General features: G+C 40.8%; 1 protein-coding gene across 3 annotated transcripts in view; it reads left to right on the top strand.

Annotated features, from left to right (window-relative positions):
• Positions 1-13,294, top strand: part of TFPI (tissue factor pathway inhibitor) — a 366,688-nt gene that overhangs the window by 70,338 nt on the left and 283,056 nt on the right. For all 3 annotated transcript variants that reach the window (XM_078680482.1, XM_078680483.1, XM_078680485.1), the window contains exon 2: positions 5,585-5,712. In XM_078680482.1, the coding sequence (XP_078536608.1) occupies positions 5,604-5,712 (109 nt within the window). In that variant the 5' untranslated portion in view covers positions 5,585-5,603. The remainder of the gene's footprint in view (positions 1-5,584; positions 5,713-13,294) is intronic.

The raw sequence follows: 13,294 nt of genomic DNA, 5'->3' as shown, positions 1-13,294 counted from the left end.
TCCTATCAAGCTATATGTTAGAAATCTGTAAAAGAACTACAATAATTGCTCCAAATATAATTCCCATATATCTCCGTGAGGAGCCTAGAAGTATCAGCTTCAAAGTGATAAAAATAGGAAATACACAAAGTTTACATAATTCTTGAAAGACTTGTTTCCACTAAATCTTAATTATAATGCAAGTAAAAATGTGTGCAATATCTGCTTGTGTGCTATGGCAGCAAAAGCAGTTGGAGTCATTACCCCATACAACCTTCTAGGAGTAAAATGTATGCCCTATATCAGTTTCTAATGATGGATTTTGAGACGAGATCCATTCAAAATGTCGTGACTCCTGTTTATGGTTTGTTCTATGTCTGAGATAATTATTGGCTCCATAAGTCTATCCACAATGAATTTTAAATTAAGCTGCTTCACAAGCAATAAGTGGTAAACTTGATCACATCAAGATGTAAGTCTGATATCTGTATCTTCATTACACATATGCTTGCCTCTTTTGAAACAAATTCTACATAAGGGGGTGGTCACTGCCCTGCTTAAAATTCTTTTATCGATCTTACTTCTCTTTGAGTTTGCCACAGGTAGTAGGACTATTTGTAACTCCATGGCCCCCACATAATATACAATGATCTAACATTTGCACAAAGTGCTTTTGAAACTGCATATTGTAGGAAAGCTAGGTTCAAGACACACTTAGTTTACTCACAAATATGGTCCTCTATCACGCACAAATTGCTTAGTCCTTGCTATATCACACTATGGCATAATCCATCCTTGCGGAGCTTTTCCCATGAATTATATACACTAACCTGGGCCCTGCAAATTTCCAAAACTTGGGACAAACATTTGAGGATTCAATTGTTATGTCCTTCTCCACACTTTCTTCTTTTTTGTAATCCCTAACACAGGATTTTTCAAATATTTACAGCTATGTTCATAATGTACGTGAGCGATCTGCACACATTAAGGAAGGTTTCATCACACTGTTCGGTGTATGATTTATTTGAATGAGGGGTTCCATTGAGTAAATCACTCACCTGAGCCCAACAACAAAAAATAATACTGCTACCTATTTGTCTCATGTCCTTCTTTCTTTTTTATGACACTTTTATTTTCACAGGATACAATACGAGAGGTATTGTGATCAGATTAGGTGGGGTCCTTGTAAGTACCCACTACGAACACCCCCATCTTGCATGTCTTATTAAGTGTGTGAGCACTATAAATCTGGTCCTGAAGAAAGTCACATTGACCTAGATTGGCTAATAACGGTAGCTGAAACATGTAGACCACACCCAGGATGACCACACCCAGGATACTTGGTACCAATTAACTGTGCCATGTATATCAACCACTCTTTTTAATATTGGCTGAGAGTTCTCCAAATAAAAATACTATTGATAAGAGGGATTCATGAGCCAATTTTAATCATCGTTTCAGAGTCACTGGATCACCCAAAACAACCAGCTCCGCTGAAATCAGGCATCGCAGCACACCCTGGGAGCATTTGGCAACCAGGATGGGAACCCAATGATGAAGTATGTTACCTGCTAGGTAGGCGAGTGAGGGTTCTGTTAAAACACCATGTGGGTTCCAAGACTCTAAAACGCCAAAGAGATTACTATCCCCACATATACCTATCGGATTGACCAATTAGATAATTCCAGTAATAATTGTTGCAACATTGCTGGATAATCTGTATTAGATGCATTTATACCACAAATCATTACAGAAACTGAATCTGTAAGAATGTAAGCAGTTAGTCATTGTCACTGGGGATCACTTTTAGACATCTACAATTGCCATGTGTGATTTTTAGCAAGTAGGGCAATCACACACTTAAGGGCTTCTAAAGGCTTAGACTGTGAAGCCCAGTTGACATAATTTCGCTCTTTCATGGCCCATATAGATGTGTTTCTTGTAAACAGGGTATCGAGGCGTTAGATAAGTAAGTTCTTCCTGTAAAATACAGGGTTTGGGTGTGGACCAAAGCCCATTTATATTCCATGTTATGATCCTAATACAATTTGAGAGTTATTGTTTAGTCTGTCTAGTCGGGGCCATTATTTAACGTTATTGTGATATTATTGCGCTTGAAATATACCTCTTTTTTTTGCTAATATACAACCCAACCACTCCAGACACTCCACACCACCCGGCCAGTCAATACCACCTGCAAATCCACCACTGAAGGGAGAAAATATTGTTCCTTTTCCCTGCTAACCACTTATCTCTGAAGAAACAACGGTAATATCTTGCAAGGCCATCCCTTAGTGCCATGTGTATGCCACAGGTCAGGGTAGCTGTGGGGAATAAATGTAGTGCGAAAGAAAAACTAATCTAAAAAAAACTAGAAAGAATAATATAAACCACCCTTAACATTTGTGTGTCTGTAGCTTTCGACAACATGGCATAAGATGCTGAAAATGTATTCTAAATTGAGTGTTGATTAAATGTTCTCCAATGTTGTACAATAGGATAGAAATTACACTTGAATCATGCTCAAATCACTCAACATTAATCACTATCAGAAATCCCCCCCCCCCCCCATTTGGCCCCGGACCAATACTCCAGCAAAACATTAGCATGCTCCACAGATGTGAACATTTAAGTGTGTGATTAATGAATACTTTTAAGTCACGCTAGTTCTTGGAGCTACACCTGAGCAAAGTGTTTGATACTTGGTTTCATTTGTCGTACCTGCCATCATTGTACAACTGTATGGTGACTAAATTATGAATGCCCCAAAAATGTCTGAGTACCGTCTTTGGCTCGACCTTTAGGCAGGGTAGTCGTGTAGTCTGAAAAAGTAACTGATGAAAGCTAATATTCCCTAAATAGATAAGAGTTGCCCTGGGATGCGAATGAATTTGATTTTCTGTGGATTTCTTAAAGAGAAACTGGTCTGTCCATGTCCTACTTCAGTAGATCGGTAAAGGCAAACAAAGCCAATTGGTACAAGATAGCCAGTGGTTGAAGTGGTCTACCCATTACCCTGTATTGTGGTGGGCGCAAGCTTAATGTGAATGACACTTTAACAGACCAGCGCATAAAGACGATTGACGGAAAGTCCTTGTATGGGTATAAAGTCCATTTATATGTGCATTTATATATGTATTTTTATTATGACTATTTTTTTAAACAAATTGCTGGCCAAATTTAAAAATGCAACAAAATCATTTATTTGTAAGTAATCTTGGTTTCTCCACATAACACTCATCCTCAGTGTAAACCAGTACTCTCTGTGGCGGTAGAATAATAATAATTATTTGCATGTAATGGATATATTGATGAACAGAGGAAATAATAAAAGTACCCTGGCCTTTGAAATACCATCTAGTGCAAGAATATTTCTCTATTCTTAGGGCCTAATTTAATTGTTGGTGGGTAGTCAGTTTCTCTGCGAGGGCTACGGAGCAAACTACTCAGTCACCCAGACGGAGATGTCACCCACCAAATTTAGAAATAGCCACCAAGCAGGCGGTCATTTCTAATGCATTGTCAGTAACCATTGTCTCTGTCTTGCCATGCCACGCCATGCCCCCATCATGTATGACATTATAATGTCAAAACAAACCCGAGAAATGTACTGTCCTCTATTATCCTCCAACATCCGTTGCGTCTCGGAACACTTTCCAGTGAGGTACGGACGATGAGGCTATGCTGGAATCGGAGTCAGCGAAGGGCCATGATTAATCGGCCTTATGCCCCGGAAATACCTTTAACTATGTGCAATTTATTTCCGCATGGAGGGGATTGGGCTGCATTGTTCGAATGGGAGACTAAGGGGTTGCAGATGCTCGGGGATTTGTATGAATATGGCCGCCTCCTCCCATTTCAAGCTTTGCAGGATAGATATGACCTCCCTCGTGGAGATTTTTTGCTTCATTCGGCACTTGTTTCAGCCATACAACGGAACTGGTGGGAGGGGCTATCGGAGCCGCAGACATTCATGGCATGTAAGTATGTTGTAATGGCGACAGGGACCTTTAAGGTAGTTACGTGCTTATATAGATGTATGACTGGTGAGGGGTTGATGCCATTGCGGGAATTGTAGCAGAAGTGGGAATCGGATCTGGGTAAGGAGATTCCTGAGAAATCATGGGCTCAGATAGTTAGGAGGGCGTGGAAAAGCACTAGAAATGCCCATTTCCAACTGGTCCACTTCTTTATACTACACAGGACGTACCTCACTCCTGCCAAGATAAACAAATATTTCAATACAGATACTGCAAATTGCCCACGCTGTAACTTAGAGGGGGCATAGTTCAGTCATATGATGTGGGACTGTCCGCAATTAGGAACGTACTGGGATTAGGTAGTTGCACTGCTATGTGAGAGCACTGAAAGGTAGATAGCACCTGACATGGGCACCTGCTTGCTCCACTGGTTCCCCCATACACCCAAAACAAAAATCACGAGCAAAATTCTAGATTTAGGACTGTTCCTGGCCAAGAGGGACATTACAGCACACTGGAAAGCCGCACAGGGTCCTAGTGTTCAGAGATGGAAAATGGAATGCTTAAATGGGCAACGAGCGAGAGTACAGTTAGGTTTCAGCTTGCTAGACGAGCAAAGGGGGATAAAGCCTTAGAGGCCACGAGGGCCTGGGAAGCCTTAGTGGTTTTATTGCAAGCATCAGAATTGGAATCAGATGAAAATTTGGCAACGAGCACACAGATTGTTTCACCTTGAGTTACGTATACATTACTGGACTGTCTGTGATTACAGTAGTAGTATCAGTGCTGTTTAATGGGGGGGCGATGGCCCTAGCTGTTTCTAACATGTTAGTACTATACAATGCTGAATCCTATGTTGAAAAAATTTATTTGAATTGTTGCACTATGGGACACACCAGGGGTACAGATGGGATAGGAGGGTGGTGGGGAGTGGGTTTGTCCCTTTTATCATGTTTGCTTAAATGTTGCAGAAAATCTTTTGGATACTAGCCGGTGATGAATCCTTATTTGTCAGATCAGCTTCCCACTTATTGTCTATGTATAATGATACCTATTATAGGACACTTTTGTTTATGTTCCCCTTCCTGAGATGGGGAGGGTAGATGGATCTGTATTTAGCAATTGTTGATGACCAGAAGACTATTGCGGACCTTTGACGCCTGTATCTGATTATGTTTTGTTTGAAAAAATTCAATAAAAATATATGGCAATGGGGGCATTTAGTGTTTTTTAACTGTTCCCCACTGCCAGTCTTTGCATGGTAGTGATGGACTGTAAAAATCAGCTATATGTCTGCCCATCCTAATTGGACGGATGGACATATAGCCAATTTTCCTACGGCCCTCACTGTTTTGGAGTAGTCACCGCCGTGGCCAAACTATGGCCTGCCCGCATTGAAATTGGGCGGGTGGACCACTATGTTGTCGGAGAGGGCAAGCTGTCACCATTACCACAGAGTTACCTCTCCAGCAACCTATAAATTAGGCCCTGCATTTGTTCTGGGTAGACAGCAAGACTGTGCAAAAGTATGCATGCCTATTTGGAGATAAAAGATAGACATTGCCAAATCATATCTTTCTCTGCAGTCAACACCTGTTACATCTTATGTACTGTTTTTATTTTAGCGCATCAAAGATTAATATAATGAAGATTGTCAGGTTGTCATGGCCCTTCGTACCGTTATTGCTGGCCTATATCTCATGCAGCATGACCGAAAATTTGGAGGAGGAGGAAGAACAGCAAAACAATTCCGGTAAGATTGGTGTGCTGTTTTTGACTGAAAGTATTTGATTTGTATAGCTGAACAAATCAGGCTGGTCCCATTAGAGCTCTTTTATTTTCTAATGCCTGTGACACTGTCATATCAACAGGGCTTTGACAAAACAAGTTTGTGTTGATTCAATATTATGTTCAACATTTTTGATATTTACTGCACGACTGCTGTGTTCGATGAGGAGTGAATGGGGAATTCTGGAAAGAATCTAGCTTTCTGGAAAAGAGGTCACTTTTTTAGTTGAAGAATAGTGTGGTAGAAAACTCCGTTTTCAGTTTTCAGTGAGACTGAAAAAAAGTTGTAATGGAAAAATAAGAGACTCTAAGTCACAGAGCAAACTTTCGATCGTGTTCCCCTGAAACCTGTAAGCTCCGTTAGGCAAGAGAGGACGCATACATTCATACCTTTTTATAGGCGCTTTTAGCATTGATGACATGAAAAAAGGGCACATGTACAATGGGTTTTACCCTTTCCAAATCAATAAATAAGAGAGTATGTGAATTCTAGAACCATTTTTTTTATAAATTAAACATGTATTGATTAAAAAATCTTTTTCTAAGTCGTTATGTGAATACCAAATCGGTATTTGGAAAGGGAATGCTTTGAGCGTCCCTCCCAACTTTGAGCGTCCCTCCCAACTACCAATCCTTTATGCATCCGGTAGAAAAACATTGAAAAGTTACTGACTCCTGAGTTGGAGTGGTAACTCATTGGCAGAAGGGAAGGGGTTTCTTTGGGACCCCTTACTCTTTCTGAATGGTTGCTCAGAATGTTAGTTCAAAAGTAGTAGTTCTCAATTTGATTAGAAATATTTCAATGGGTGAACAGTGCATCTGAAGGCCCTTGGAATCTCAAGTTGCGTGAAAAATGGATAAAGCATTACCCGACTTTTTAACGTGTTTTTCACTAGCCTCTTTTCTTTGGGCCTGTATGAGAAAAAGGAAGAGGGGGGTGGCTTGTATCTAAGGACCATGGAAAAGTTATCCACTACTGCATCTTAGAGAGTGACTCACATAAGGTTGAGGTTAAACGGGCACCTATATTATATTATCATCCTTTTATTTTATTTTTTATTCTTATACAAGGGACATGAAGTATTTTATGGACATGAAATTGTTACTTTGTATTTATTCAGTGCTTTTATGATCCTTTTTAAACTGATTGAATAAAGAAATTAATGAATAAATGAATGAATGGATAAAGCATAATGGCTATACATTGATGTAATCACTGAAACAAGTGGGGGCGGGTTGGCACCCCACTCCGGACGCACAGCGTTAAATGCATTACAAAGATGCCAGAAGTTAATCCAGTTTATCAATGTTGTTTATTTCCATTTAATCTTTCCATGTATAACGTTAATAATGGTTTATTCAGTCACATGTAGGACACACTATGTTCACATGAAATCCTTAATGCTTTAGACATGCCTTTACGAGCCTTATTCTATAGCATGGAATGCTACATAGATTCTCCTTGATTAAATCATTTTCATCACCCAATGCATTTTGTGCCTCTCGTGGCACTTCGTCAGGGGTTAAACTACAAATTTAAAACATAATTTTTGGGTTACATCTTGAAATAGTTCGTGTTCATCATATTCAACAACCTATGCATACCATGTCAACAGAAAGTGCTTTAGACTAAAGTTCACCCCGTGATCGACGTTTTGCCCGCAGAATTCATAATAATTGATTACATTAGTTAAACTCCCCATATTTTCTTTCGTGCTTATTGTCCAGTAATCCCCAAAATACCTTAAAAATAATCCCATCAACAGTGTGAAAGCTACCTTATCTATCCCTCAAATCCCTCATTGCAAAATAAGTTACACAAACCCATACCTCGAGTGTTTAGATGACTGCCTCTTCTCATTTCCAACCACGTACTGAATGTTCACCCACCTCCTTCAACTATAAACACCTGTCTTGTATTCTCAACTCCTCCTGTTTTTATCAGATACCACCCCTTCGGTAATCAAAATACAAAGCCCACAATGCACTAATGTTGTTGTGAAAATACTGGTGCCGACCGTGTTCACCTCATGAAATCTCGTGTCATGCCCTTCAATTACCGTTATTGAAAATAAAGATATAAACAAACCCTGTGTTGAAAACCCTCATCATGGATATTTAACTATAGAATTCACCGCCCACCCATAAATATCTTTGTAAACGTTCATCACAACAAGCATCAAATCGTAACTGACTATGTTGTATTTTTCGTACAGAGATAAAACATCACATAACTCCAATATAACCATAAATCCGATTGATGTTAATCCGCTATCTGTTCTAAAAAAAGTAGTCCATGTTAATCCTTCGATGGAGGCTGTAAAAGTAGTCCCGCATGTGACAAAATCCTTTGGTTAGTTGGTATTCTTTATTCCATGGGTGCTACTAGTCGAGTGGACAGAATAACTTTGGATCACAAAAAACAATGATGACAGACCTACAGAAAGGACAAAGCAGGCTACAGTGTGACTTGAATTTGCGGCTGTCTCTTTTAAGCTGGGCCATTTAGCCCTTGTCCGTCCTTTCAGGAGGAGGTCACACATCCTCGCACCAAGAGAACATTTGTCCCCCTTCCTGGGATCATTTCACACCTTCTGTCAGGAGGGTTGCAGGCTTTCTCAACATCATTGACATTATGTATTATCCAACAACTAATGAATAGGTTAGCGCGTTCCTCTGTAATATAATATACACTCACATCCCCCTGCTCAAAGTTTAGCCATTCGTGGTTCTCCTCTGCTCTCTGTGTGGTGTCCCATCCAATACTCCTCAGATCCCTGTATGATCCAGAACAGAATCTTCAGCATCCCCCTGCTGGTGTTTGGCCCTCACCTCCCTCTTACTTCTCTTTCAGTTCCAGTGGGAGCCATAGTCCTCTCCATTGTTCCACTCTGAGTTCTGACTTTGTTGTCTGTACTCCCCCTCTCCTTCCACCTGGGACCTTCTGAGTATTCTGCCCTGGTACTTAAGTCTTCCATCACTTTGTCATCTTCCTAGTTAAGTGAATGTGTGTCTCCTCCACCAGTGCCTGCTTCTGCGTCGTATGTCTCTGTGCTAGCATTGGAGCAAACAGCCCCTAATTCCCATCACCTCATGGCCACTCACCTCTTTGCAAATACCAGTGTGAGCTATATAACTATGCCAGAATTTGTATTCCTTGGGATTTCTTTATTATACCTAGGAGACAGTGTTGTAGGGTGCTATCAAGGGCAATACTTGCTGCTACTCTTACTTGCATCGCAACAGACGTACAGTACTTGGGTACCACACAGCACGACCATGCCAGGTGCAGGAGGTACCCTCCATCCTGCAGCACTCACTGCCGCTTTCCTACCTACATATCTTCTGCTCAACAACTTCTGTAGTTAATCAGAAACTTTTACTAGAACTTTGGGGCAAGAAAGTGATGACTTTCTAAAGTCAGCTTTATATTAGAAGTTAGTTTAAATCCAACTTCAGTACTATGTTGGGTTTAATACAACAATTACTTTACATATAGCTCGAAGCACTATGTTTGGTGGTCTTAAATGGAAGTTTGCCATGTTGAGTTGTCAGTTTGAAAGCTGTCCGATTAAGCTGCAGTGGCAGAGCTAGATACATGTTTTCGCCTTGTCACTGCAGAGGTGGCACAATAAGTCCTGCAGTCTAATTGTGACATTTAATTTACAGATTCTGGTTCTGGGTGCCCAGAGTACCATATACTTGGGACTTACAAATAAGTTAAATATGCCAATCAGGTATTAGCCAATTGCACATATGTTTTTAGGAGTCAGAGCAAATGCACTGGTGTCTGGTCAGCATGGCCCAGTGCATTTCAAAGTCAAATGACCAGCAGCATCAGCCCACAAATGTTGGGGCAGGGGAGGGAGGTGTGATCATGCAAAAAGAGCCCTTTCTTTAAACTTGTAAGTTGGGCATGATGTTTAGATGGTTACATTAAGTGACAAAATGTGGCTTTGGAATTGGGAAACAAAGCAGCATTTTTAGCAGTACTATCAGCAAAGGCAATTCCATAGAACATCTTATCCTGGGGTAGATTGGTTAGCGTCATGCTTGGCTATTGCTACCTCCCTCGGAAGTTGAAGAGCATCAAGCAAACCATTCTTTATGGGGTTATGGCAGAGGTGAGAAAACTCCTCTGTATCCATAGTTACTTGAAATCATGAGCAGTTCCAAATTCATAATTTGAACCAATATAAAGGGTACCACTTATTTCTAGCTAGACCACCGTCTTGAGTTAGGGTATTACATTGAGTAACCGGGACAGAATGTACTTGGGAAAAACATCAACTTTCTACGGTTTTATGTAAGGTCCCCACAGTGTTTCCAGTCACTAGCTTTCCATCATTATTCCGGGGCAAGAACCATCAAAATAAAACTCAGTAGTACAGTTAGGGAAAGATACAACAGTGAGATCAAGGTAAGGCGCTGAGAGGTGATGGTAGTTAAAATATAGTTATGGGTTTACAATCATCGGAGGTAAGGATGTTATGAACAGCAAGGCAGGGTCAAAAAAGGATATCCTACTTAAGTATTGTGAGTAGCAGAGATTACATTATTTTTCATGTCTTGTCGGGCCTTCCCCAATGGATCCTGGGTGAACTGCCTGCTCCACTTTTGGCACTTGGTCATTAGCTTCCCTTAAATGGCAGTTATCACCAGTTGTTCCTCCATTGGCGATAGGCTCCACCGGTGCTGTTTCGCGGTCTGGTTTCAACTCCAGCCACATATTCAGCCACATCATTGGCTGGATTTTGCCATATATCACCTCATCTAATGGGTTGTCTGGCAAGAATTTGTATCAGTCACAGAGGTCTTTGCACTGCACTTGGCTTAAATTCACTCTGGGCACTCATTAAACAAAGCTAAGCATGTATGGCACTAAACCCTTTTCAGCAATTGTTTCTCATAATGCATTGTTCCTTTGTGGTCTCCAGCTATTGTGAAGCTGACCAGAGCATCTGTGGCAATACGGAGGGAAACATCCTTTACAACTAAACTTTTACAACGCAGTGCTTTTACAACGCAGGTTTTTCAACGTAAACCATTACAACGCATTGCGCTGGGGGGCGCTCTAGGATAGGGAATAGAATTAATTTACTATCCAACACCTTTCCTAGTGTCCACGGGGACTGGAGTTGGAATAGTAAATTAAACTATTCACTATCCAGCACCCCAAAGCGCTATGCGTTGTAAATGTTTGCGTTGTAAAAACTGCGTTGTAACAGCATGCGTGGTAAAAGCATGCGTTGTAACATCATACATCCCAATACGGATTCCAATTCTTACACTACTTAGCAAGTCTAATTAGAATCAGTTTAGTACAGAATTGGATCATCAGTTCCACGTCCAACTCCTCTCAACATCTACTGCACCTGAAGCTTTATTAGTTGTATTCAGTCTAGCGAAAATAATACTACTGAAAAGTAATGGACTTTCACCTGAAAGATCTATCGCTAGAATAGTATTCTTGGTAGGTTACTTCTTTTGGATAATGTCTACTCATATCCTGCGAGTTGATGACCAGCTTTCAGTTTTTTTGTCCTTGTGTGAGAGACATTTATGGTGGAATTCCTTCATGAGAACAAGATATAGGAGGACCACGTTAGAATCAAAGTGTGTTTGGTCTGACCAGCAGCTCTCACAGCAGCTTTAACTAGCTAGTCTATACTAAATGGCGAGTCCATCCTGGCTTTTTGGGCGATCTATCATCGTTCAAGCCAGTGACTTCTGTACATTTTGCAAGTGCAATGTGGTAGTTACCTGGCACGCCAGGTAGCTAATGTAGGTGCGATGATGTCAACCTGTTAAATTGTCCTTCATTAAGTGCTACATCAATGGTGTTACCACACTCAGAAGTCTGTGAGTCAAAGAAGGAACATGACTTTCCTAACCTCATGCCTGGATCCATGCTGCTATACCAAACACCCATTACCATTACCAGCCAATGGCCTATCAAAGGGCCTGAAAATACCCTTTTGCTGTTTATGAAAGCCCATTCGTGAGTCTCAACAGTCTTTCGACTCACAAAAAACTTTTGTGAACTTGGCTCGCATCGCAAATAGGAAGGGGCTGCAATTTGGAAAGGGATGTATCAGTGATTTGTGACCGCAGTTGTCACCGCAAACCATTAATCAGATACATACACCCCTCAAAGCAGGTGGAATCTAATTTGTAAAGGGGAAGCTGTCCACGTGGGATATGTTACCTTTTGGCCTTGAATGCCTTACAGGTCTCCATCCGTGCATTTTCAGCCAATTACAAGAGTTGTAAATTGCAATCTTACTAATTAATATTCACCAGGTAGATCATTTTCAACCCCCATGCAAATGTACAATCTGCAATGTGACTTTGCCTGTCCTCAGCCATCGCTGTAAGTACATTGACTGATTTGCAAATTGCATTCCCCTTTGCACACCAATTGGTGTACAAATTGTACATCCCTGGTGTACCAATGAAAGTAGTACATCCGCCCCCACCTTACCCTTCTGCCTCCATTCTGCATGGCTAGCTGCAGCATGACAGTATTTTGACGTGCTAAAATCACACGTGGCACCTATAAAAGCTGATTTCCTGATTGTGCTGTACATCAGTTGCCAATTTCATAATCTTCTATTCCCCGTCTGCCAGTGAACATTGAATAGCACCTTGCCATTTTGCCTCACTTACTGATCCACTGCTGCCTGATTCCTTCCTCTTGCCCTTTGCTCCACTGTGAACAGATAAATCAGAATGCAGGTGTTACCCAGATAAATATTTACAAGCACTCTATACATACTGCCAGTTGTATGAGTGACTTCACCCTCAGTTCCAGTCAGTCTCCCATAAAAAATAAGAAAAAGCTATTGTGCATAGAGCTGCATGGAATACTGAAGATGGAATAATTACCGGAAAAAGCTATACCGAATGACCTACTGGTCAAAACATTCCCCACATGCTTACAGAAGACCCTTTGTTTCTTAGTCATCTGCCTTCCACAAGTACTCCAACAACTGACTGATCCTATGACAGAGCCAAACAAATCAGAACCTGCCTTCTTGCTGTACTGGCAGGTCAAAAACACACTTCTCTATAAACCATGGCACGGTCAGATGCCAAGAAGTCCTTGTAGAAACAAACGCAGATATGACTATATTTTGTTAGGCATATGTTGTCAATTCTTTCTAAAAAGGTGTCACACTAAGAAGGAACAAGCTAATGCTACTTGAGATCAGGGAAGTTCAAGGGAATCCAGCCACACCGATTGAAATTATAAGGCTAGAAGGAGATGATTCTACAGTTATCATAATATTTAGAAACTAGCTGTGGCAAAGCCACTAGGCCTGTCTCTTATGCTTGTGCTCTTTTTATCTCTGGAGTGACAGAGCAGATCTTTACACGACAAATTGTTACATATTGTGTTAAAAAATATATATGAAATGGGCTTTGGCTCCACCCCGAGTATTATTCATTTCTTACCTCATGTGTTTGGCTGTTTGGTGTACTATCCGCTTGGTAATAAGTGCTTTGATTGGAATAATTGAGGCACTTTTCTCCTTTGAAATGTG

This window comes from Lissotriton helveticus, chromosome 3_1 (genome assembly GCF_964261635.1).
Source record: "Lissotriton helveticus chromosome 3_1, aLisHel1.1, whole genome shotgun sequence".
In the NCBI taxonomy this organism is placed as follows: Eukaryota; Metazoa; Chordata; class Amphibia; order Caudata; family Salamandridae; genus Lissotriton; species Lissotriton helveticus.
Note: the sequence above shows the minus strand (reverse complement) of the source record. Positions and strands in the feature narration are given on the sequence as shown.